At 45.3% G+C, this 26,045-nt stretch overlaps 3 protein-coding genes across 4 annotated transcripts in view; all 3 read right to left on the bottom strand.

Annotated features, from left to right (window-relative positions):
• The window catches only part of LOC134573014 (gastrula zinc finger protein XlCGF26.1-like), a 430,963-nt gene that overhangs the window by 228,202 nt on the left and 176,716 nt on the right, over positions 1–26,045 (bottom strand). The gene's annotated exons all lie outside the window — the stretch shown is intronic.
• LOC134573088 (gastrula zinc finger protein XlCGF17.1-like) overlaps positions 1–26,045 on the bottom strand; it is a 267,814-nt gene that overhangs the window by 73,784 nt on the left and 167,985 nt on the right. The gene's annotated exons all lie outside the window — the stretch shown is intronic.
• Positions 9,354–11,921, bottom strand: LOC134573068 (zinc finger protein OZF-like). The gene has a single exon (XM_063432499.1). It carries the CDS (start codon positions 11,811–11,813, stop codon positions 10,431–10,433), a length of 1,383 nt encoding a protein of 460 aa, XP_063288569.1. The 5' UTR covers positions 11,814–11,921; the 3' UTR covers positions 9,354–10,430.

The raw sequence follows: 26,045 nt of genomic DNA, 5'->3' as shown, positions 1-26,045 counted from the left end.
TTATTGTATGCTGTTCCAGTTGACTGCTAGGAGTACAAGCCTATTCGTATGGTTCCTATTCAATGGTCTACAGCATTCATATGCTTGGGAGAATTTAAAGGTTTCTCGGATTCGGTGATTGTGGTGTCTGCCAGAGTGCTTGGAGTCCTCAGGAAGCACTAGGAGCATCCATTAACGGAGGTACCAAGTCGGGGTGCCAGGCGATCCGTTACATTGGTGGCAAGCGGTGGGATGGCGTCCTAGTGCGAGGTAAAGCAGCTCGGAGACACAGGTAGTTTGGATTACAAAGGGAGGACAACGCTAGTACCCGTACAGCGTCCCTATCCACAAAAGAAGCAACTGCAGCAGAGCAAGCATGGCGCCTGGCTACACTCAGGAGCGGTTGGACAGAGAGATTGCCATACGGCTGGCTTTCTATGGACCCAACCCCTCTGAGAAAATTGTGCAGTTCATAAGGGAATCAACGGCAGATTTCCTGCAGCGCCTAGCCGATTTAAACAAAAAGAGAGCTGAAGGGGTAGTGCTTCCTCCCCAGCGGCAGTCTACGGTTCAGGGAGAGGAACCCGTTATCCCTTCTCCCCAGCGGCTGAAGGTGTGTAAGGGAGAGGAGTTTGTTACCCCCTCTCCCCACCGACAACCTAACCCACCAAGGGGAGACAGTAAACCCCTCACCAGCGCAGATGGGACCGTGGTCTCTGCGCCCTGCCTACAGGGAGTACAGAGGGTCAGCCCTGCTCCCCAGCTGCTGAAAGTGTGTAAGGGAGAGGAGTTTGTTACCCCCTCTCCCCAGTGGCAGCTTAGCACACCAAGGGGAGACAGTAAACCCCTCACCAGCGCAGATGGGACCGTGGTCTCTGCGCCCTGCCTACAGGGAGTACAGAGGGTCAGCCCTGCTCCCCAGCTGCTGAAAGTGTGTAAGGGAGAGGAGTTTGTTACCCCCTCTCCCCAGCGGCAGCTTAGCGCACCAAGGGGAGACAGTAAGCCCCACACCAGCGCAGATGGGACCGTGGTCTCTGCGCCCAAGTTACAGGGAGCTGAAGGGGCCGTCCTCCCTCCCCAGCGGCAGTGTGATTTGTTGGGAATTGGGAGCCCAGTCTCCATTCCCCAGCGGCAGTGTGAATTGCAGGGAATTGGGAGCCCAGTCTCCATTCCCCAGCGGCAGGCTGAGTTACAGGGGGCAGAGGTAGTTGGTCCTACCCCCCAGCAGCCGAGTGATATGCCGGGAAGGCAGTGTGAAGTGCAGGGAGAGGAGAGCAGCGTCCTCCCTCCCCAGCGGAAGGCTGAGTTACAGGGGGCAGAGGTAGTTGGTCCTACCCCCCAGCAGCAGCGTGATTTTTTGGGAATAGAGAGCCCAGTCTCTATTCCCCAGCAGCAGGACACTGAATTGGGAGGAGAGACAGTCGGTCTCCCTCCACAAAGACTGAAAGTAGGCATGGGAGAGGAGATTGTTACCACCTCTCCCCAGCGGCAGATCATCAATGGGCAGAGTGTTCTAATGGGAGAGGAGATTGTTACCTCCTCTCCCCAGCGGCAGATCATCAATGGGCAGAGTGTTCTAATGGGAGAGGAGATTGTTACCACCTCTCCCCAGTGGCGGATCATCAATGGGCAGAGTGTTCTAATGGGAGAGGAGATTGTTACCACCTCTCCCCAGTGGCTGATCATCAATGGGCAGAGTGTTCTAATGGGAGAGGAGCTGGTTACCACCTCTCCCCAGCGGCAGCTTAATGTACCAGGGGGAGACTGTAAGCCCCACAACTGTGCAGATGGGACCGTGGTCTCTGCACCTACAGCACAGGGTGTAAGGACAGTCAGTCCTGTCCCCCAGCAACAAGGCTGCTTAGCCAAAGGGGAGACAGTCGGTCTCCCCCTCCAACAGCGGAGCTATGTATCCAAAGGGGAGACAGTCGGTCTCCCCCTCTGGCAGCAGAGCGGTGCATCTAAAGGGGAGACAGTCGGTTTCCAGCAGCAGAGCTGTGCATCTAAAGGGGAGACAGTCGGTCTCCAGCAAGGCTCCAACCGGACTACTCCCGGGGTAGTGCTGGCACCAGGGCAGAGTACCGCTGGGCTCTGCCCACTCAGCAACCCACCAAAACAGCCTACCAGTCCCCCACACAGCCATGGTGAGGCACCTGGACCTGGACAAGTTTTTCTCTTACTCAGGTGTAGTAACCATTTATTGTGGGTGGGCTGTACTGCTGTTTCTGTTTTGTGGGTGGGCTGCTGGACTAACAAGGGCACTGACCGGCAAGAGGTCAGGTACCCTGTTAGTCTGTTTGGAAAAGGGGAGAAATGTGGCGAAACCAACCTCGCCACTGGGCCCTGGAGACGCCTGTTTGCTAGCCTCCTACCTGCTGACTATGGCCCCTGGGTTATTTGGGGCATATTGTACTTTATATTGCTGCTACTGGCCCTTTAAAAGCATCTATGGACATATTGGGACTTTTGGGACTACTGTCCCTTTAAGACTGTGGAGCATATTCCAGTATACTGCCTTTAATATTACATATGTATTTATGTGTTGAGTTTAACCTGGGATATGTATGCAGCATTCATCTGATTGTTCGGTAGAATCACTCCATTCATTATATTGAGTGAAACTACCGAACAACCAGACCACCCAGGAATAAGTGTGCCTCCAATTACAGTTTGCAACAATGTTGCAAACGGGTAATTGGCAATCAGTGTAATGTATTCTTTGTCCTCTGGGTGGCCGCCATTCGGGAAACAAACACGTGGCGGCGGCCATCTTAAACTACCGAACAGCGGTGTTTTGCCGTCGAGTGTCTGGAACTAAAATCGGACACTTGACTAGGCAAACACCGCTGAGACCTCCATACTTCCAGAAATTCGCATGGAAACTACCGAATGACCCGCCGTTCGGTAGAAAGAACCCCATAAACAAGGGAATTCATTCAAACCCTCTCCAGGCTCTATAACACAGGCAATTCGCCTGTTTTCATTCCCTTGTTTGTGACCGACCGCAGGGCCAAAATGCATGGAACTGTTTTCGGATACTTTACCCATGCGGTCGGTCAAATCTTTGGAACCCCATATCTCACGAACCGTTCATCCGAATTACTTGAATTTTGAATATGTTGTCCCCCTGAATAAGGGCTATCCAGCGATGCTGGATTTAAAGGTGTACCCCCGGGTTTTGGGGTACATCCAGAACTTGGCTGAAAAGTGTACCGGATAATTGAGTTTAATGTTATCTGAGGGGAGGGGATGTGTGGGCTGAACCATGTATGTGATTGGTTATTTTATGCCTCCCCCTGGGTGTGGCCTGTATGTGTACAATTGTAATAAAAGCCAGGCTGGATGAGCCAGTCCAGAGTTCCTGTTTTACCCTCAAAGTGATGTGTCGTCTCATTATTGGGGGAAGGATTTATTGTATGCTGTTCCAGTTGACTGCTAGGAGTACAAGCCTATTCGTATGGTTCCTATTCAATGGTCTACAGCATTCATATGCTTGGGAGAATTTAAAGGTTTCTCGGATTCGGTGATTGTGGTGTCTGCCAGAGTGCTTGGAGTCCTCAGGAAGCACTAGGAGCATCCATTAACGGAGGTACCAAGTCGGGGTGCCAGGCGATCCGTTACAGCGGTTAACTGCTAGGACAGGGATAGGCAACCTTCGGCACTCCAGCTGTTGTGGACTACTTCCCCCATAATGCTGGCAAAGCATCTGGGAAGTGTAGTTCAAAACATCTGCAGTACCGAAAGTTGCCTATGCCTGTGCTAGGATATAACTCTGCCAAAATCAATTACAATTAAATCGTTTTGCTTTGCTCTGCTTTTAGGTTAAAGTAACTCTGCTGGTTCATGTAATTGGGGTTGTATAACACTATCATGTTGTGGGGATTCCTGTAATATGAATTCCCCAAATTTATAGGTAGCGCATGGTCTGTAATCATATTGGTACTCCCAAAACACATGGTCTGCGAGCACTCTAGAACACCCAAAATGCACTTTTGGAAGCAGACACATTAATTGTTATAGTGAACCTAAACACGTAGAGTGAAGGAACTCCTCCCCTACACAGTATACACAGAGACTTGTTTCTTACCCCATTAGCATTTGCTCAATTCCAAACATGCTGGCACCAGAGGTGTGTATGTGTTGAGCACTCTGGTTCTGACTACCACTGCACACTTCCAACTGAAGACGTTCAGACTGCTAGGCCAATAGTACAAAGGTGCTGTGGTAGGTCCCTTATTGTACACTCATTTCGCACTAATTTCTTTCCAACTTTACGGTATTATTTTAGTTTATTTACATGCAATTACTATTTAGCCATTTGTTTTGTATTTATTGAAGGCTGCATGTAACTCCTCAATCAGCTTGGGGTCACTAATGTTGGCCTCAGCTGACAAGAGGAGCCACAGATATCACGTTCCAGCTAGTATTTCCTTGTTATTGTGAAAAAATTATAAAGAAAAAAAGTGTGTTAAGAATTAGGTTGCTGAATACTATTCCTTTATCAAGATTGTTTTATTTTATAACAAGTGTACAAAAACAAAAAAAATTTGTAACTGATACACTAACAGATTTATGTAAATTCAAAATATATATTATATATTCTATGGAAAAAAGGGATTATTTATAGTGTCAATAATGTGTAAATATAATTTGAATTACAGTTTAAGAATGTCTTACATTCTCCATACAAAGTGTTTTTTTTTCCTTTTCAATGAATATAACACCAACTGGTTTGTACAACATAGATTTTATGGTTTTTTTTGTGTTCAGTAAGTTGGTATAATAGCATGCATCCCAGTTACAAGATTCTCAGGTGCGACATGGTTACAGAAGCATCAAATACAATGCAGGGAAAGACCATGGATGCTTCAATACCCTTTTTCTTGGGTGTTTCGGCAATATCCAGTTGCCTAATATATAGGATAGACAGTAAGAAGTATGGTCTAGTACATAAAGATGGACACATTTTTTTTTTTTCAATTAAAGATTTGGTAGGAATAATAGTGTCCCTGTTGTGAAGAGCTATTCGTAGTTGGATCCACAATAGAAGTGTTTGATCAGTAGCGGCCATCAAGTCATATGTAGGACCAAATGGGTCAAGAAGAGTGCAAAAGGAGTCGGTTGCTGCCTTCTTTCTGGGGGCCACAAAGGGGGAGAATCACCACAATATGTTCTTGGTGCTGTTGCTTTAAATGATCAGCATGTGTCCTGTTGACTGTCAAGGAAGTGGAGCCACGATTCTCATATTGTCATATAGAGGGAGTATTTGAGGCATGTGTTTCTTCCATCATCCTGATTAAATCCAACCTTGTGCTCCATTCCCTGATGGAGGGTGCTGCTGAGCTTTTCTATTTTGCTGCTATTAGCAAGTTTACAGCATTTATTAAGTGAAAGTGTGGTGGAGTTTGAGGAGCAGGTGAGGGTGTAGTAGGAATAACAATACCTCTGGAGTGTGGGATATGTGGAGACCCGTGATTTTATTAATCATGGTCATTACTCTCTTCCAATAAGTTTGTGTTAGTCTACGGCAGTGGTTCCCAAATTATTTTTCCTGTCGAACCCTTTGAACCCCAAATCCCCCAGGAAAAAAATTAAAAATTGTGCCTTTTTTGTATGTGCCAGTGTGTATATCTGTCAGATACACACACCTTGACACACACACTGTGTATGCATGTGTGTCAAAGTGTGTATCTGTGTATGAATCTGACACACAGATACACACACCTTGACATAGTGTGTATCTGTGTGTGTATGTATATCTGTGTTTGTGTGTGTGTGTGTGTGTGTGTGTGTGTGTGTGTGTGTATCTGACAGATACACACAGTGACATATACACAAACTGACACACACACACACACATATACACAAACTTTGACACAGATACACACACACACACACATAAAAACTCCCTAACAGACACACATACAATTTTAATATTTTACCAATTTTTTTTTTTTTTTTTACGTTTTACTCCATCAAGCCCCCTTACCTTTAGGAATGCTGGCAATGAGTCCCTGGGGTCCAGTGGGGCTGCTAAGCGGCTAATGTGCAGGCGGCGAGGGATCAGTGATCTCCCTCGCACACCTCTGAGTGATGCCGGAGCCACGTCATATTCCGGCCCCAGCATCACTGCTGTGCACGCAAGGGAGCGGAGCAGGGAGATCACTGCACAATGCTCCCTCGCCGCCCGTGGCCATTTTAAAAAATTGTTTTACGTTTGGCGAAACACCAGTTATGGTCTCCTAGGTAGTTGATTGCCTGGTCAGCCCAGGCGAAAGGGGTATATAGATTTTAGTTGTGTTTGTGTGGTGTCAACACATAATGGCAGTATTTCACTTTTTGTGAAGTTTACTTGAAAGTTAGAGATTCTACTATAGGTAGAGATTTCCTCCAAGAGAAGGGGCATGGAAGTCATTGGGTCTGTTATAGTGAAGAGGAAGTCATCTGTGAAGGCAGAAATTTTAATTCCCAGTGTTGTAGTAGTAAGTTGTGTATGTCGGGGTGGTTCCCGATACCCTGCAGGACAGGTTCTTGAATTAAGATGCATACGAGGAGCGAGAGAGGGCACCTCTAATTCGTGCCATTCCTAATGTGTACTGGGTCAGACAGCTGTCCATTTATCGTAAGTTTAGCAGTGGGTGAGGAGTGTATAGCATGCATTCATTTCAACCAGTTGGGACCAAATCTGAAAGCCCGGAGAGTAACGGTCCGCATAGTCCAATTTGCCCTGTCGAACACCTTTTCGGCGCGTCTGTCTGTGAAATATAAGTTTCATTTAAGTAGTTTGGTGTAGAGTTTAGCCTCCCTGCCAGGTAAAAGCTTGATTAATCTGTATGTATCAGGGTTTGTAATCGATTGGCTAATATTGTTGTGAATATGTTTAGATCTATTTCAATCAATAATATCGGGCGATAATCACCACAAACGGTTGAGTATTTTACCTGTTTGGGTATTAAGGCAATGAGGACCTCTAGAGAAGCCTGGGGAAGGCTTGTGGAGTGAATAATGGAGCTGAAGGGTTCTGAGAGTGTTGGTAGTAATGTTTTGTAGTATTTGGCTATGGAGCCATCGGGACCAGGGCTTTTGCCTAGAGGTGTTTTTTTACTGCTCGGTCCAATTTGTGATGGGTGCCTCAAAGGAGTGTATAGTGTTGGGTAGGATGGCAGTTTTTACTCTAATGGAGAGAAATTGTTCAATTTCTATTTCTGAGGGCGGTGCTTCCCAGTGCTTATACAGTTTAGTATAGGAATCCCAAAATACTTCCAAGATGTCCATGGGTTTATGGGAAATTTCTGCGGATTGATTTTTAACTTTGGATATGAAGGTGGTTTGTTTGTTGTGTTTCAACGCATTAGCTAGTAGTTGCCTACATTTACACCCTTGAGAGTAGGAGTGTGTAGTGCTGAGAAACATTTGTATGATTTGTGCGTTTAGTAGTTGTTGTAGTTCAGAACGTTTGGAGATTAGTCTTTATAAATAGACAGTTACTGTGTTTGTGACTGTGCACAATTCCCATATCTCGTGGGTAAGCGTATTCAGTGCTCCTTTTTCTCTTTAAGTTTAGAGGCTAAGGCAATCCCCCCTCCTCCCCTAAGTATGCATTTATGTGCTACCCAGGTAGAGGTGGGTAATGTAGAAGGAGATATATTGCCTTTAAAGTAATGTGGAAGAGTTATCTGAATTCGAATAGTCGTTTTTGGGTTATTCAGTAAAAGATCATTTAGTTTCCAATGAAATGATTTAAGAGGGAGGAATGAGATCTGAATGGCAAGAGAAAAAGGTGCATTGTCAGACCAGATGATCGGGCCATATGTACAGGATTCTACTAAGTGGAGGAATTTAAAAGGGTGGGCGGAACACCATGTATATTCTGGAATATGTGTGTACCGTGGCTGAGAAAAAAAAAGTAATCTTTGCTTTGTGGGGTGCTTAGTTCTCCAGCAGTCAAAGAGGCTAGCTTGGTCTAATATATGTGTGCATCTCTTGCGTGCAGATGCCTGGTAAAGTGTAGATCCTGAGGTGGTGTCAATAGAAGAGTCTAGGGAGACATTAAGGTCACCACCTAGAACCAGAATGCCTTCCATAAATGATTCCATATATTTTATGCTTTTCCTTAAATCTCTGCATTGATATGTTTGGTAGGTATGGGTTTGCTAGGGTGACCATGGTGGAACCTATTTGACCTAATCATTGGTAGCCTGCCAGCATTGTCTGATTTGTGGTCTGTGTAAGTAAAGGGAGTATGAGCAAATATAAGTATGGCCACCCCACGTGACTTGGCCAAGTCGTAATTACTGAAGTAGCCCTTAGGGTACTTCCGATTTTTGAGAGTAGGGTCTTTTTTTTTTGTTTTTTAAAATGGGTTTCTTGAAGGAAGGCTAGGTCAGCTCCAAGTTTGTGGAGTTCCGCAAGTGTGAGCGCATGTTTTTCTGGGAAGTTGAGGCCCTGAACATTCAGGGTGACCCCAAGCAGCGTACGAGCCTCGAGGATGTAAAAAGGCATAAAAATATAAGTACAAAGAAAAACCGATATAAACAGAATTATTTATATGTCAAGCATCGATATATAAGGAGGAGAATGAGATGGACTGATCTATATCATGAATCCATAAAGTAAGCTTGTCTAGGTAATGCTTGAATAATATTGGGTATTTTTTTTATAATTTGGGGAGCAGTGATTTATTCAAGTTGTAGGATGCATGTATAGGGGTTCATGGATATGATGGTGATTAAGGGGGTGGGGGTGATAGAGGAGTGCATAAGAGGGCAAGCCTGGTCACCCAGGGAAGTATTTGGTATTGCTAATAACATTAAACGTTTTTGTGGATGTTGGGGAGCAGTGATTCTCTCTGATGATAGAGAAGAGGAGGTACAGGAGTTCTTGGATGTGAGAGATGCTAAGGGGGAAGTGGAGGGAAATTGGGTTAATGGAGATTTGGTACCGCTCAATATCTGAGCATTATTAACCAGAAAAAGGTTTGGAAGTTTGTGTTGTGTTTTTTTTTATTGTTTCTGTGACCCAAGGTGGCTTATAGGTTGTCGGGGGATGTGGAACTCCAGGGTGGAGGGGAGATAATGGAGAAGGAGGTAGGAGGGTAAAGGGTGATAAGGGAGGGTTAGAGAAGCAAGAGGGTAGTATGTATTCTGTAAAGTCACCAGTCCGTGTTTGCTTGGTTAATATCTTTTGTCAGAGGCGGTCTTCATCCTCGGCATGAATCGATTAGCACAATGAGGTGTCAGGAAAATACTTCTTCTGCAGTAGGAAAGTTAGAGTCCCGATATCAAAGAGGGCTGTAGATCTGTACATGATGTAGGTTCCGCAAGGTCATCAGTGTACACAGTTTACTGTTTCGTTGGGTCAGTTCTCTGTTTCTCGGGGTTTGCTGCCAGCGTGTGAGTTTGGGAAACAGAGGGATAGCTGGGAGCTGCAAAGGGCCATACCAATTTGGTATGTGGATCTCCGGCAGCTTGAAGGAACGGTGTACATCTTTGATCAAGTGTAGAGTGCACCGCCTTTGTACATAACACTAAGGGCCAAGAGAAAGATCCACCGGTACCTTAATTGAAGTTGATCAGTGATGGGCCTTAGAGTGCAGAAGGCCTAAGTCCAGGTAAATGGTGATCGGTGAGTTGTGGAATAGGACAGAGAGTAGATTGCCGTAGGGCCACAAGATGCTCTCCTTGCAGTAGTAACTATGTAGGTGACATATGATGCCACAGGGTTTGTCAGCTTGAGCTCCTTTAGAGCGTAGAGCTCTGAGGGCCCTGTCCAATGTGATAGGAGCATCAGGAGATTTACCCAGGATAACATTGAAGAGTTCCTGGAGGATGATTGGGAGGTCTTCAACATTCTCTTGTAAACCTTTAACCCGAAGGTTATTGTCAAGAAAACTGTACACGGCTAATAGGTGAGTGGAGTAGGCAGACACTGCGTCTTGGATGGCTTGCACTGTGTGTGAAGTGTGCTCCTGTCTTTGAGCACACTAATTTCAAGAGTCAATGACATCCAGTTTGGTCTTAAACAGGGCAGCCCGCCCAGCACATTAGCAACGTCTTACTTTGAAAGTACGTTGCGGAGGCTGTCTCAGCTCCTGATCAGTAAAATGATTTGAGCCCTCTGATCCCTCCAGGCTCGGTGGCAGTGAGCTGAAGCCTTGTGAATCATTGCTGAATTTAGTGTGCCAGATGCGGGAGACTTGCTAGAGAGTTGGTTAAAGGCAGCAAATCTTTTGGGGTGGCCCATCTCATAGCTTTTGCCTGATGTCTTCAGAATCTGTGCCTCTGTCCTTCGGAGCATATTTGGATGCGGGCATGCAGCTCTGAGGTTGGCTCCGCCCCACTCTACAAGGTGTTCCAATCCCATGTTTATCCATTAAACCCTCATAAAACCTTGGCAATGATTAACATTTCCCACATTCAGAACATCACAAAATTTCTCTTTTCTGCGAATGCTCAGAGAGCAATGATGTGATTACTGGCGATAACATATCCCACATTCAGAACATGCATGTGGGATATGGTTAGTTTACTGTGAGTTGCCTGATGCTTCACAAGAACTGATTTCTTGACAAAACATTTCCCGCATTCAGAACATGAGAACGGTTTTTCTCCGGTGTGAAGCCTCCTGTGAGCAACAAGAATTGATTTTCTATGAAAACGTTTCCCACATTCAGAGCATGAGAACGGTTTTTCTCCTGTGTGAGTTCTTTTGTGAATTACAAGGCTTGAACTCGCACTAAAACATCTCCCACATTCAGAACATGAGTAAGGCTTTTCTCCCGTGTGAATTATATGATGTTGTGCTAGACACGATGTGGTGACAAAACATTTTCCACATACAGTACATGAGTAAGGTTTTTCTCCCGTGTGAGTTCTCTGATGTGTTGCAAGACTCGATTTGGTGACAAAACATTTTCCACATTCAGTACATGAGTACGGTTTTTCTCCTGTGTGAGTTCTTTTGTGCACTAGAACGGTTTCACTCGTACTAAAACGTTTCCCACATTCAGAACAAGAGAAAGGTTTTTCTCCCGTGTGTGTTCTATAATGCGCCACAACAGCCGATTTCCTGACGAAACATTTCCCGCATGCAGAACATGAGTAGGGCTTTTGTCCCGTGTGAGTCATTTGATGTTTCACAAGATGTGATTTACTGAGAAAACATTTCCCACATTCAGAACATGAGTAGAGCATTTCTTCAGTGTGAATTTTATTATGCTTCACAAGATCGGATTTCTCGCTAAAACATTTCCCATATTCAGAACACGAGTAAGGTTTTTCTCCATTGTGATTTTTCTGATGTTTTACAAGATACGATTTAAAGGCAAAACATTTCCCACATTCAGAACATGAGAAAGGTTTTTCTCCCGTATGAATTTTCTGATGTCTCACAAAAACCGCTTTCCTGCTAAAACATTTCCCGCATGCAGAACATGAGTAAGGTTTTTCTCCCGTGTGAGTTCTCTGATGTTTTTCAAGATTTGATTTTCTGGCCAAACATTTCCCACATTCAGAACATGTGTAAGGTTTTTCTCCTGTGTGAGTCCGCTGATGTTTTTCAAGATACGATTTATAGACAAAACATTTTCCACATTCAGAACATGAATAAGGTTTTTCTTCCGTGTGAGTTTTCTGATGTTTTTCAAAATACGATTTATAGACAAAACATTTTCCACATTCAGAACATGAGAATGGTTTTTCTCCTGTGTGAGTTTTCTGATGTCTCAGAAGAACGGTTTTACTGCTAAAACATTTTCCACACTTCAAACATGAGAATGGTTTTAGGTCTTTGTTTACCAACTCATTTGTAGACATACAAGATTCTGAGAGATTCATTGTTTGAGAGTTGGAGAGTTGGAGTACTTTGTGCTTCTATTAAAAGACAGTCTTGCTTAGTGTATTTCTATTCTTTTTTTTGTGCTGGGGTAAACTTCTGTTGACTGAACAACCTGTAACAAAAAGTAATGTGAGTTAAAGAAAATCTGTCACTTAATTATTGTTTAACATATTTAAAAAAAAAAAAAAAAACTAATAGTTTCATTAATAACCAAAATTAAAAATGGGCGACTGATATTCAAAGTGCAAAATTTGTGCAGGCAGTCCTCTCAGGGAGCACTCCAAAAAATCCCTTTGACAACTAAACAAAAGGAAAACTGTATAAGAACCCCAACAGGTTAAAATGCAGTGCAGGGCACCACAATCACAAAATACAAAGTGAAAAGTGATATCAAATAGTTACCACACTGAAGACAGAAATATATTTTCACATGAAATATAAAAATATGAAGAGGATCGTAGTGCAACCTTTACAATTACAATACTGAATTAAAAACTGATACAATATAACACTTACTCAATGCATCACTAAAGTTGCCGTGCATTCCAAGGTGGTGTGCGCATGCGCAGAAGACAGCTGAGTGCTACTACATATGGCGTCACACTACGTTCTAATCCGGTGCATGCGCAGATTCCCGATCAGGACGCCAGCTGGCTTATTTAAACTCCGGAGACTATATTTAAAAGAAGAAAAACTACCATAAGAGGACAGTCTTAAGTTAGAGGGTGTCAGGGTACCTGTGGTCTCTACCTCCGAAAGAGGTAGAGACTTAGCTGTTCCTCCATCCAGACGGCCTGATGGCTCCCTTCCCCACGGTCTATCCGGTCATGCAAGGCCGGCCGCGAGGGAGTGACTGCCTTTTACAGCATCTAGGCAGGAAGTTGTCATCAGGACACTCCTCCGGAACAACCTGTCACTCAATGGCTGCAGGACCAATCAGGACGCCTTGGAGGCGTGGTTACTGCTCTGAACAGGGTATTTAACAGAGCTTCTTTCATTAGCTCATTGCCCTGTCGTGGTTCTAGCTTGTTCTAGTCACTCAGTGCTTGTGTATTCTATTATCCCTTTTGGTTTTGACCCGGCTTGTTTACCTTACTCTGCTTATCTCTGTTACCCTTGATTTGGCTTGTCTCTCGCTTACCTGTCTTCTGTTACCCTCGACCTCGGCTTGTCTTTGACCATTCTATACTGTACTACTTACGTTAGTCCGGCCATTCTAAGGTCCGGTATACATATCTGGCTACTGTTTGTACTCTGCGTGTTGGATCCCTGTCCCGATCCTGACATTACGACAGGGCCAATGGATCCTGCAAGTACAAACAGTCAGCTGGCTTCTCCTGATCCTAGGTTTGAAGCCATGGATCACAGAATGGATCAGATGGCGCTTGCGCTACAGGCTCTATTATCTCGTGCCAATAACCCACCAGAGGAGATACGCAATACCCCTGTTTCTCCTGTCGGTTCAGGTCTAGAGGTAGCCACAGTGGGTGCTTCTTCTCGCATTACCCCCCCAGTACGCTATGGTGGGTCTCCTGAGAAGTGTCGTGGTTTCTTAAACCAAATTAGTATCCACTTTGAATTGCAACCTCGCTCTTATCCTACAGATAGGGCAAAGGAAGGATTTATTATCACCCTACTTATTGAGAAAGCTCTGAGATGGGCCAACCCATTATGGGAGAACGATAACCCATTAGTTTATAACTATAACGCCTTTGTAGCTGCTTTTAGAAGAACATTTGACCCTCCAGGTAGAAAGGTTAATGCAGCCAGATTACTGTTGCGTCTGAGACAGGAGAACCAAACACTGGTGGATTATGCACTAGAGTTCAGGTCTCTGGCGTCAGAGGTCAAGTGGAATGAGCAGGCGTATATGGATGTATTTTTGAATGGCTTATCTGAAGTAATCCTTGATGAGGTTGCTACCAGAGAACTCCCTGAGAATTTAGAGGATTTAATTTCGTTCATCTCTCGTATAGATGAACGTTTAAGAGAGAGACAGAACACTCAAGAGAGGAACCGGAGACCTTCTTTTAGGTTAGCTCCCGCTTTTCAAAGTCCTGACTCCACGGTATCTTTGCTTCCTGAACCTATGCAGATGGAGTATACCCGCCTCTCTGAGGAGGAAAAACAGTACAGGAGAAGAGAGGGTTTGTGTATGTATTGTGGAGCTAAGGGTCATTTACTCTCGAACTGTTCTAACCGCCCGGGAAACGCTCGCACCTAAGTCTCTCTAGAGGACAGGCCTTGGGTGTTTCTATTTTGTCCTCTACTCCTAATTATAAAGATCACAGGCTTCTGCTACCAGTTTCCTTAACTTGCGGGATGGAAGTAGTAAGGGCTATGGCTTTGATAGATTCTGGTGCTGCTGAGAATTTTATCGACCAAGCCTTTGCTAGTAAAAACAATTTCCCATCCCAGCTAAGGGAGACACCCTTGGCCGTTGAGGCCATAGATGGTAAACCACTACTAGACCCTGTTATCTTTCGTGAGACCATACCCATTGAGTTAAATGTTGGTATCCTACACGTGGAGAATTTATCTCTTCTGCTCATTTCGTCTCCTTCCGTTCCCATAGTTCTGGGGTACCCATGGTTGAAAGAACATAACCCTATTATCGATTGGGAATTAGGGGAGATACTCTCGTGGGGTCAGGGCTGCCAGGATCGGTGTTTGTGCAAGGTTTCTCCATTAGCTAATATTAACATACAGGAGAACCCTACTCAGGCCACAGAAAGACAAATACCAGACCTTTACCTAGACTTAAGGGCAGTGTTTGACAAGAAGAATGCCGATTCTTTGCCGCCACACAGGTCATTTGACTGTAAAATTAAGCTTCTACCCGGGACTATGCCTCCGAGGGGCCATGTATATCCTTTGTCTGTTCAGGAAAACTCTGTTCTAGAGGAGTATATTCAGGAGAATTTAGAAAAGGGATTCATCAGGAGGTCTTCTTCCCCGGCCGGGGCGGGGTTCTTTTTCATTAAGAAGGATGGTACGCTGAGACCGTGTATCGATTACCGAGGCTTGAATAAAATAACTGTCAGAAATGCCTATCCTATCCCACTGATTACCGAGTTATTTGATCGTCTTAAGGGCTCCAAAATCTTCACCAAGTTAGATCTCAGAGGGGCTTACAATTTGGTGAGAATCCAGCAAGGTCACGAGTGGATGACGGCATTCAATACCCGGTATGGCCATTACGAATACACTGTTATGCCATTTGGACTATGCAATGCTCCTGCAGTATTTCAAGAGTTGATTAATGAGGTACTTAGGGAGTTTCAGCATGATTGTGTTATTGTTTACCTGGACGACATACTAATACACTAAGGAGATTGAGACTCACCATAGACAGGTCAGAAAGGTGTTACACAAACTTCTGCAACATGGTCTATACTGCAAATTGGAGAAGTGCAGTTTTGATCAGTCTCAGGTAGACTTTCTTGGGTACGTGATTTCTGGGGAAGGTTTTAAAATGGATCCTGGTAAACTCCAATCTATTTTAGACTGGCCTTTGCCCAAAGGACTCAAGGCTATCCAAAGGTTTATTGGTTTTTCCAACTACTATAGGCGCTTCATTAAGGGTTGCTCCTCTATCATTGCGCCTATTACCAATATGACCAAACAAGGGGCTGACACTAAGTTCTGGTCTGAGGAAGCTCTTGTTGCTTTTAAGACTCTCAAGGAACTTTTTGCCTCAGCTCCCATTCTAGTTCATCCTGATACGACTCTGCCTTTCTTGCTCGAGGTCGATGCTTCTGAGACAGGAGTTGGGGCTGTTCTGTCTCAAAGGTTAGGGGTGGATAAACCGTTACACCCTTGTGGTTTCTTCTCTAAAAAAATTTCTGGGCCTGAGAGCAGATATGACATCGAGGAGAGGGAACTGTTAGCGGTCATTAAGGCTTTAAAGGAGTGGAGACATTTACTGGAAGGGACACTACACCCTGTTACTATTCTAACGGATCATAAGAACATCTTATATTGGGGAGGCTAAGCGCTTGTCCGCCAGGCAGGCTCGCTGGGCTTTGTTCCTCACTCACTTTAATTATGTTCTTACGTATAGACCTGGTTCTAAGAACTCTAAAGCCGATGCTTTGTCTCGTCAATATGAACCATCCACTATAACTGAACCACTTCTGTCCTCCATAGTTCCTAAAGGGAATATCATCGCGAACACGAATCTCAGGATTCACTCTCCATTGCTTTCTGAGATCATGAAGTTTCAGCATTTGGCACCCAAACAGACTCCTGGGGATCGACACTTCGTTCCTGCCGCTCTCCAACTGGAGGTGCTACGCTGTCTCCATAACAGCAAGGTGGCTGGGCATCCTGGCATCCGCAAGACTTATGCGCTGGTCTCTAAAGATTTTTGGTGGCCTGACTTACGCAAGGATATTAAAGAATTCATCGGGGCATGTGAAGTTTGTACCAAGACCAAGCTACCCCATTCGCTTCCATGCAGATTTCTGCACCCTTTAGAGGTTCCTGAAAAGCCTTGGTCCTGCCTGGCAATGGACTTCATTGTTGATTTGCCTATTTCTAAAAAGCAGACTGTCATCCTCACTGTGGTAGACATATTTACTAAAATGGCTCACTTCATTCCCTTACCTAAACTCCCCTCTTCGCCCGAATTAGCGGAGATATTCGCCAGGGAGATTTTCCGTTTGCATGGGATACCTTCCCAAATTGTCTCTGACAGAGGCTCCCAATTTGTTTCCCGTTTTTGGAGATCATTCTGCTCCCAACTAGGCATCAAATTGAATTTCTCCTCTGCCTATCATCCTCAGTCCAATGGAGCTGCTGAACGCACTAACCAAAAAGTTGAACAATATTTACGTTGTTTCGTTTCAGAACACCAGGACGATTGGGTCGGTTTGATTCCTTGGGCGGAGTTTGCACATAACAATCTCATTTGTGATTCTACGCATTCTAGCCCTTTTTTCTTGAATTATGGCTTTCATCCTTCCATCCTTCCTTCGGAGTCTTCTTCTCAAGGGATACCGTCGGTGGATGTTCATGTTGCCAATTTAAGAAAGTTGTGGGATCAAACTCGACAAATCCTTCTGCACAATTCTACGCTGGTTAAAAGACACGCTGTCAAACGTAGAAGGGCAGCACCGGTGTTTGTTCCAGGCGATAGAGTATGGTTAAGTACTAGAAACATTCGGTTAAAAGTGCCGTCTATGAAGTTTGCTCCTCGATATATTGGACCTTACAGGGTACTGTCTCAAATTAACCCAGTTGCGTATCGTTTAGCGTTGCCTAATGCCTTACGCATTCCTAATTCATTTCATGTTTCCTTGCTAAAACCATTAATATGTAACAAGTTCTCCTCCACGATCGCCCCTCCCCGCTCAGTTCAGGTGGAGGGTCAGGAGGAGTATGAGGTCAATTCCATCGTTGATTCTCGAATCTCCCGGGGGAGACTGCAATATCTGGTCGATTGGAAGGGTTATGGTCCTGAGGAGAGAAGTTGGGTACCTCAGGAGGAGGTGCATGCTCCCCGTCTCCGCAGGGCGTTTCACTCTAGATTCCCTTCTCGCCCTGGTGTATTCCGCCCGGTGGGCGTATCTGAGAGGGGGGGTACTGTCAGGGTACCTGTGGTCTCTACCTCCGAAAGAGGTAGAGACTTAGCTGTTCCTCCATCCAGACGGCCTGATGGCTCCCTTCCCCACGGTCTATCCGGTCATGCAAGGCCGGCCGCGAGGGAGTGACTGCCTTTTACAGCATCTAGGCAGGAAGTTGTCATCAGGACACTCCTCCGGAACGACCTGTCACTCAATGGCTGCAGGACCAATCAGGACGCCTTGGAGGCGTGGTTACTGCTCTGAACAGGGTATTTAACAGAGCTTCTTTCATTAGCTCATTGCCCTGTCGTGGTTCTAGCTTGTTCTAGTCACTCAGTGCTTGTGTATTCTATTATCCCTTTTGGTTTTTGTAGCGAAAGCCACTTCGCCACTGTGTTTTGGAGGGGGCTGCTTGCCCGCCTCTTACCGTGTGACTACGGTCCCTGGGCGATTTGGCCCTTTATGCACGGTATTTGGGCATACTGTGTTTTATCGTGCGGCTACTGGCCCTTTAAGCACAGTGAATGGACTTTTATTGTACTGTGCTGGCCTTTTAAAAACAGTGTATGGACATACTGAAACTTTTTGGACACTTCCTCTTCCCCTCCCCCGGATCCATTGTTCTCCAGCAGGGTGTTGTCCCAGGGACAAGGAAAAGCCATGCTTGCAAGTGAAAACAAAGGACTTCGACCTAACCGTTAAACCCCTGAACCTATTCAAGTGAATTTTGGATATGTTTGTCCCCAAGTTATACTGGTTAAAACAATATAAGTTTTATGTATGTACGATGTTAACTCACAAAGTTATAAAAATGTATAAAAAGTGTAACTTTTCAGCTTGGAGATAATTGAGTAGATACAGTAATTGACTCAATTATCTCCTAAGCAGAGGGGAGGAATATGCTGGGTGTGTTTCTATTGTCCCATTGTGTCTGATTGGCTGCTGTACTTGCATTGTATGTGTTGTAATGTGTTTATTGGTTGTTCTGCAAAACCCTGTGAGCAGTACTAGGTTTTGTGGATTGTGAATAAAAAGGGCTGCAAGCTAGCAGCCAGAGAGTTCTATTTTTACCCTCAACTTGAGTCCTGTCTCTTATTGGGGGAATCTGCTACAAGGGATTGCTATGCTAGGCATATTCCCTTGCTATAATCACTGAGCTCTTGTAAGAGCTTGTTCCTGCTTCGTTCTGAAGGTAGATAGCTGCAGCCTGCGGTGCTTATGGTGTCTGGTGGAGTGCTTGGAGTCCTCTGGAAGCGCTAGGAGCATCCATCAACGGAGGGTACTCGGTCGGAGTACACGGAGATCCGTTACATTGGTGGCAAGCGGTGGGATGGCGTCCTAGTGCGAGGAGAAGCAGCTCAGAGACACCGGTAACTTGTGGAGTTGTGCAGCGTCCCTATCTTCAGCAACATAATGGAACCAGCAGTGGCTACAGCAAGCATGGCGTATAGCTACTCCGTACTAGAGTTTGGCACGATGGTAGGGTTGCGCCTGAAGTTTTACGGACCCAATCCAGAGGAGAAATACGTGCGGTTTGTGTGGGACATGGTGACCCGGAACCTACAACACAGGGCGTTGAGGGAAGGCCAGTGGGCACGTTGGGAGAAACTCCAGCCACAGGTAGAGTGGGACGAGGAAGAAACCGAGGTGGCCGGTGGAGATGGGACCGAGGTCTCTCTACCGGCCCTACAGGGATGCTGGGCACCCGGCCCAGATCCCCAGCGGCAGTATGTTTTACAGGGAGGGGAGACAGTCGGTCTCACTCCCCAGCGGCAGAATGTGTTATTGGAGGAAGAGACAACCGGTCTCCCTCCCCAACAGCAACCAGAGGTACCCGAGGTAGAGGACCTCATAGACTGGTCCTGAGAGGACCCTCTGCAGGCAGGTGGAGATGGGACCGAGATCTCTCCACCGGCCCTACAGGGATGCTGGGCAACCGGCCCAGATCCCCAACTAGAGCTGGAGTTACAGAAAGTGGAGAGCATCGACCTCCCCCCCCAGCAGCAGCCGGAGTACCAGGGGGAGGTAAGTGATATTTCTCCTCCCCAGTCAACTCCTTTGTTCCCTGACCCCCCAGCAGAAGAGCTGGCAACTGGGCAGAGCGCCGCTGGCCTCTGTCCTCCCTTGTTTCCTTCCCCTGAGCCTGACTTTCTACAGGCTGCCTCAGCGGAAGAGCTGGCAACTGGGCAGAGCGCCGCTGGCCTCTGTCCTTCCTTTTTTCCTTACCCTGAGACTACCCCAGCTCTGACCCCGGAGCAGAGCACATCGGGCATCTGGCCCCCAAGTACTCACAGCCATTTGCCCAGCAAGGCCGAGGGTGCCACAGTTTCACCCCACAACTTGGGACCTACAGGCCAGTATGACTTATTGTTGGGGGGCTATTCTGTGAATTCTTTATTGTGGGGGGGCTACACTGCTAAATTTGTTTTGTGGGTTAGACCCTCTGTGAACTATGTACCGTGGGTGGGCCATTCTGTGAATTCTTTATTGTGGGGGGGCTACACTGCTAAATTTGTTTTGTGGGTGGGCTACTCTGCTAATTTTGTTTTATGGGTGGGCTGCCCGACTAATCTAGGTACTGACCGGCAGAAGGTCAGGTACCTGGTTAGTCTACCCCCGAATGGGAAGATATGTAGCGAAAGCCACTTCGCCACTGTGTTTTGGAGGGGGCTGCTTGCCCGCCTCTTACCGTGTGACTACGGTCCCTGGGCGATTTGGCCCTTTATGCACGGTATTTGGGCATACTGTGTTTTATCGTGCGGCTACTGGCCCTTTAAGCACAGTGAATGGACTTTTATTGTACTGTGCTGGCCTTTTAAAAACAGTGTATGGACATACTGAAACTTTTTGGACACTTCCTCTTCCCCTCCCCCGGATCCATTGTTCTCCAGCAGGGTGTTGTCCCAGGGACAAGGAAAAGCCATGCTTGCAAGTGAAAACAAAGGACTTCGACCTAACCGTTAAACCCCTGAACCTATTCAAGTGAATTTTGGATATGTTTGTCCCCAAGTTATACTGGTTAAAACAATATAAGTTTTATGTATGTACGATGTTAACTCACAAAGTTATAAAAATGTATAAAAAGTGTAACTTTTCAGCTTGGAGATAATTGAGTAGATACAGTAATTGACTCAATTATCTCCTAAGCAGAGGGGAGGAATATGCTGGGTGTGTTTCTATTGTCCCATTGTGTCTGATTGGCTGCTGTACTTGCATTGTATGTGTTGTAATGTGTTTATTGGTTGTTCTGCAAAACCCTGTGAGCAGTACTAGGTTTTGTGGATTGTGAATAAAAAGGGCTGCAAGCTAGCAGCCAGAGAGTTCTATTTTTACCCTCAACTTGAGTCCTGTCTCTTATTGGGGGAATCTGCTACAAGGGATTGCTATGCTAGGCATATTCCCTTGCTATAATCACTGAGCTCTTGTAAGAGCTTGTTCCTGCTTCGTTCTGAAGGTAGATAGCTGCAGCCTGCGGTGCTTATGGTGTCTGGTGGAGTGCTTGGAGTCCTCTGGAAGCGCTAGGAGCATCCATCAACGGAGGGTACTCGGTCGGAGTACACGGAGATCCGTTACAGTTTTGACCCGGCTTGTTTACCTTACTCTGCTTATCTCTGTTACCCTTGATTCGGCTTGTCTCTCGCTTACCTGTCTTCTGTTACCCTCGACCTCGGCTTGTCTTTGACCATTCTATACTGTACTACTTACGTTAGTCCGCCCATTCTAAGGTCCGGTATACGTATCTGGCTACTGTTTGTACTCTGCGTGTTGGATCCCTGTCCCGATCCTGACAGAGGGGCAAAGGTTTTAAAATAATATCAGGAAGTATTACTGACAAACTGCCATTTGTCACTGGCTTTTTATGTGCCAAACTGCCCTTTTCCCCTGGCTTTTGGAGGAGCCCGATTGTCAGCCTCCTGCTTTATGACTATGGCCATTTAAAAAGTCTATTTGGGCTTATTGGATTTTTAAAACACACTTTTCTGCCCCTTTAATTCCATGGGAAAATGTGCCTCTTCCCCTCCCCCTTTTTCCTGTCCCATTGTTCTCCAGCAGGGCGTTGTCCCAGGGACACTGCCAGACCAGTTGAAGCTGGCTGCTTTGTCCCTCCTAAATCTCTCATCAGCCCTTGCTATTGTTTAACCCCCTGGCGATCCAGAGATAAGAGATAAGAGCCAAATATAGTGCTCACTGAATATATGATTAAAATAGAATTGAAATGAAGGAATAAAAGTACTCACATTTGGATGAGTGACTATTGCCAGTTGATAAAGCCCTGTGTGGCGAAATGCGTTTAGGCTAATTCTTATATCTTATACTGTAATAATAAAGGAATATTGGCTTTTTTACTAAACATTTGCCATATACCTTTTTTTTCCATTTTTCTTTTTACCTGGTCATATATTACCTTGGAGTCTACACCCGCCCAAGAATCCTAGGTGGGGATGGTACTACCTATGCGATTATATTGAGCAGTATACTCTGCTCATCCAAATGTGAGTACTTTTATTCCTTCATTTCAATTCTATTTTAATCATATATTCAGTGAGCACTATATTTGGCTCTTATCTCTTTTCCATACCGAGGAATTATCAACACCTATATCCCACCAGTGGGGGACAGACGCCACTGAATGCCAATTATACTTGAGCTAGTTTATGCTCTTGAATAGGTGAGTGAATTACCTCCCTATTATTTATCCAATTCCTACTTATCAGTATACAGTCTGCACTATTGGAATGTCTCTGTTTTCTTATTTCTATGTTCATCACCGAGTCAAGACTTCCCCAACATTCATCAAAGTCTCCACATACCTATTGGAACTCATAAGAAACCTACCTAGTATTGGGACTATTATCCATATACTCCTTTTATTTACGTTTTTAGTGTATGTAAGTACATTATATTAATTTATTTCCATTTATATTAATTTTCCTTGTAGCGCGACCTATTATTTTCGTTTTGCCATTTCTTCTTTGAGGACATTAGAGGGAACCTCATATCTATAGGTTACAGCTTTCCATCTGTCTTCAGCTCACATTAGATCATTCAGCGCTGATCCTTTATCTACTTTTGTCTATCTTTTCCACATGGGTGGTAACCTGGTGGGAAAACCGGTATAAAAGAAAGTCCTTTGGTGCTCATTAAACAGTTCTACTTGACCCTCAACTCGCAGCTTTGACTCGTGTTTGGAGGGGACAGCTATAATCCCTACAGGGATTGCTATGCTCTTCATACTCCCTTAGCTACTGAGCTCTTGTAAGAGTTCTTGTTCCTGATCCTGCTTCCCTCTACAGAAGGAAGAGGTTCACCCACTGGAACCTGGAGCCTGGTCATAGGTCCAGGGTTGATAGCAGACGGCGAGATCCCAGCCCAGCAGCAGCGGTTTGTGGAGTCTGCTATGTTTATGGTGTCTACGGTGCTGATGGTCCTTTGGTGAGCGCTGGAGGCAACCATAACAATTACTTTACTGAGAGGGTAGTGGATGAACGGAATAGCCTTCTAGCTGAAGTGGTGGAGGTTAACACAGTGAGGGAGTTTAAGCATGCGTGGGATAGGCTTAAGGATATCCTAGACTTTAAATTAGTCCCTGGCCTTATCTTAAGTATTTCGAAATATTGGGCAGACTAGATAGGCCGAATGGTTCTTATCTGCCGTCACATTCTATGTTTCTATGTAACTTGGGGGACTGAACATCAAGCTCCTGAGGAAGTAGTGAACGATGAAACGCGTTGAGCTACATTTAGCCACCACAAGGATTTTGGCGATAGAACAACGTGGAAGTTGAGTGACCTCTTGGATTAACCCCATCATCATCTGTATATTGCAGAGGACTCTTGTGTTATATCCAGAGGTACAGACTGAGAGCCTGAATGCCTGGGGACATAACCTAATTTATGGGAAAGAAGCGCTTTTGCACAATTTATGTTTTTAATTGTGCCAACTTGTTTGTGAGTGTTATATTGCATCAGTTTTTAATTCACTATTGTAAGTTAATGTTGCACTACGATCCTCTTCATATTTTTATATTTCATGTGAGAATATATTTCTATCTTCGGTGTGGTAACCATTTGATATCACTTTTCACTTTGTATTTTGTAATTGTGGAGCCCTGCACTGCATTTTAACCTTTTGGGGTTTTGTAACGCATCACCTGGCACCCCGACTGGGCACCTCCGTTGACAAACGCTTCCTAGCTGACGTCGAGGACCATAAGCACTGCACCGGATACCACAACCACCGCAGGCTCCACAACCGCCGTAGCTTAACTGGAGTCTCTCCATCTTCCTTCCACCCTGGATCAACCTCTGTCCTCCTGGACCGTGTGGGAAAGACCTTTCCTCCACAAGAGCGTATCAGGAGCAGCTCTTAAAAGAGCTAAGTGATTAGAGCTCAGGGGAGTATACAAAGTATAGCAATCCCCAGTGTGATTATAGCAGTTCCCTACAATAACGAGACGAGGCTACGTATTGAGGGTTAAGCAGGAACAGAATGCACTGAGGCTTTATTGCTTCTTATATACACATTTCCCCACAAGGTTACCACCCACGTGGGCCTTGTTGGGTACTGAAAACACAAACTCAACAACCAATCATTTACAGACACAGTTAAACACTCCAATTCATTACAATAAATTCCTCCCCTCCGCTCAATTATATCCAAGCGAAAGATACACTTTTTGCACAATTTCTACAACTCCAAAAGTATAAAGAACAAACATATCCAGAAATCATGCGAATTGGTCAGGTGGTTCGGGAGATAGCTGAAAGTCCCATTTGACTGACCGCAAGCATGACTTTCCTGCCAAAAACAGTTCCATAGAGTTTGGCTGTGCGGACGGTCCATTCACCACAGTTCAAATACCGTTCGAATGCACGAACGGGGCCATTCGTGAAAATATGCAACATCAATGTGGCATTCGGAATGTCTAACACATTTCGACTCCCTCCGAAGCGTCAAAGTTCCAAAGCATGTAAAAGTTCAGCGGTGTTCATGCCCTTGAGTATCTGATTTTAGTTCCATGAACTCGATGGCAAAACACAGCTGACCGCGTTTGGCTAAATTAAAATGGCCGCCGCCACATATTTGTATGTCGAATGGGGGCCACTTCAACTACTAGACATGTGCATGGGGAAAATTTTCGATTCGGTATTCCGTAATTCGGGACTTAGGCAATTAGGAATTTCGGGACTTCTCTTGCAGCCACTTAGTAGCTAACTCCCTAATTCCCACGGTATTAGGGAGTTATCTACCAAAAGGCTGAAAGACCTAAATTGGTCTTTGTGATGAAGTGCCCTTCGCCACTTGGTCCTGGAGAGGCCTGCTTGCCAGCCTCCTCCCCTGTGACTATGACTCTTTAATGTATTTGGCTTTAAAGCCACTATTCTACCTTCAGCCAGACTATTATGTAGGTTGCTTTATTTCTCTTATGTTTTAGTCACCCTGTACCCATTATAGATGCAGGGTGTGTGTAATGTAATTGTTTATAGTGTGTGTGTGTACTGTGGAATGCATTGCCTGCTCTCCTGTACTGCTGAGGATTGCTACCAACTAGATGGATTTGGCTATGGAGCTTGTGTAGTGCCCTCTGTTGGTAGCAACAGTAATATGCACTACCTGAATAGCAAGACTGGTAATTTGCATATTCAGGTAGATTTGCATATCGCTAATTCTGCATGCAGGAGAGACCTTTTGTGTTAATTATAGTCTTCCCCACCCATTTATAAATATGTAATTATGTTATAGTAAGTCACTGTATGTTGCCTGCTATGATTTGACCGTTTGTAATTTTGTTGAATTTTCACAGCAATGTTAATGTAATGACCATATGGGCTAGTCCCAAGTAAAATAAAGTTTTAGTCAGTTCTTCTTGATCCCTCAAAACATAGCCTTGTCTCGTTATTGGAGGGAGCTGTTATAATCACACTGGGGATTGCTATGCTCTGCATACTCCCCTGAGCTTGAATCACTTAGCTCTTTTAAGAGCTGTTCCTGTTACGCTCTCCTTGGAGGAGAGGTCTTCCCCACACAGTCCTGGATACTGGAGGTTCATACAGGGTGGAAGGAAGAGGTCTTTTCCACACGGTCCTGGAGGACAGAAGCTGATCCAGGGTGAAAGGAAGATGGCGAGACTCAAGTCAAGTTACGGTGGTTGCGGAGTCGGCAGTGGTTTTGGTGTCTCGTGGTCCTCGGCGCAAGCTAGGAAGCGTCCATCAACGGAGAGTACTTGGTCTGAGTACGGGGAGCTCCGTTACAGTCTTTCAGCCAAATTTACTAATACTAAGTAAAAATTACTTAGTATTAGTACATTTTGCCCCTACTCGCTATACCGCGAGTAGGGGCATGTCTATTAAACAGTGAGCAGACAAAAAAAAACAAAGGGTCCCCCCTCCCGCGAGTGGGGGCTTTTAAACTAAAGGGAGGACCTATTGCCCCCCCCCTAAATCAGAATAAGGGGGAGACCTATTGTCCTCCCCCCTGAGCGGTGGGGGCCCTAAATTATAATAAGGGAGGGGGGACCTAATGTCCTGCCCCCCACCCCTGAGCGGTGGGTGGGAGGAGGTACCCCCATCATTTTACTTTAGGGCCCCCACCTGCCGCTATGGGGTGGGGGCATTAGGTCCCCCTTTTATTCTAATTTAGGGCCCCCACCCACACTATGTAATT

The sequence above is a fragment of the Pelobates fuscus genome, chromosome 1 (genome assembly GCF_036172605.1).
Source record: "Pelobates fuscus isolate aPelFus1 chromosome 1, aPelFus1.pri, whole genome shotgun sequence".
NCBI classification, from domain to species: Eukaryota; Metazoa; Chordata; class Amphibia; order Anura; family Pelobatidae; genus Pelobates; species Pelobates fuscus.
This window is presented reverse-complemented; position numbering and strand designations above follow the sequence as displayed.

Coding starts and splice junctions, on each gene's coding strand:
- LOC134573068 (XM_063432499.1), bottom strand. CDS start 11,813: ATGAATCTCTCAGAATCTTGTATGTCTACAAATGAGTTGGTAAACAAA.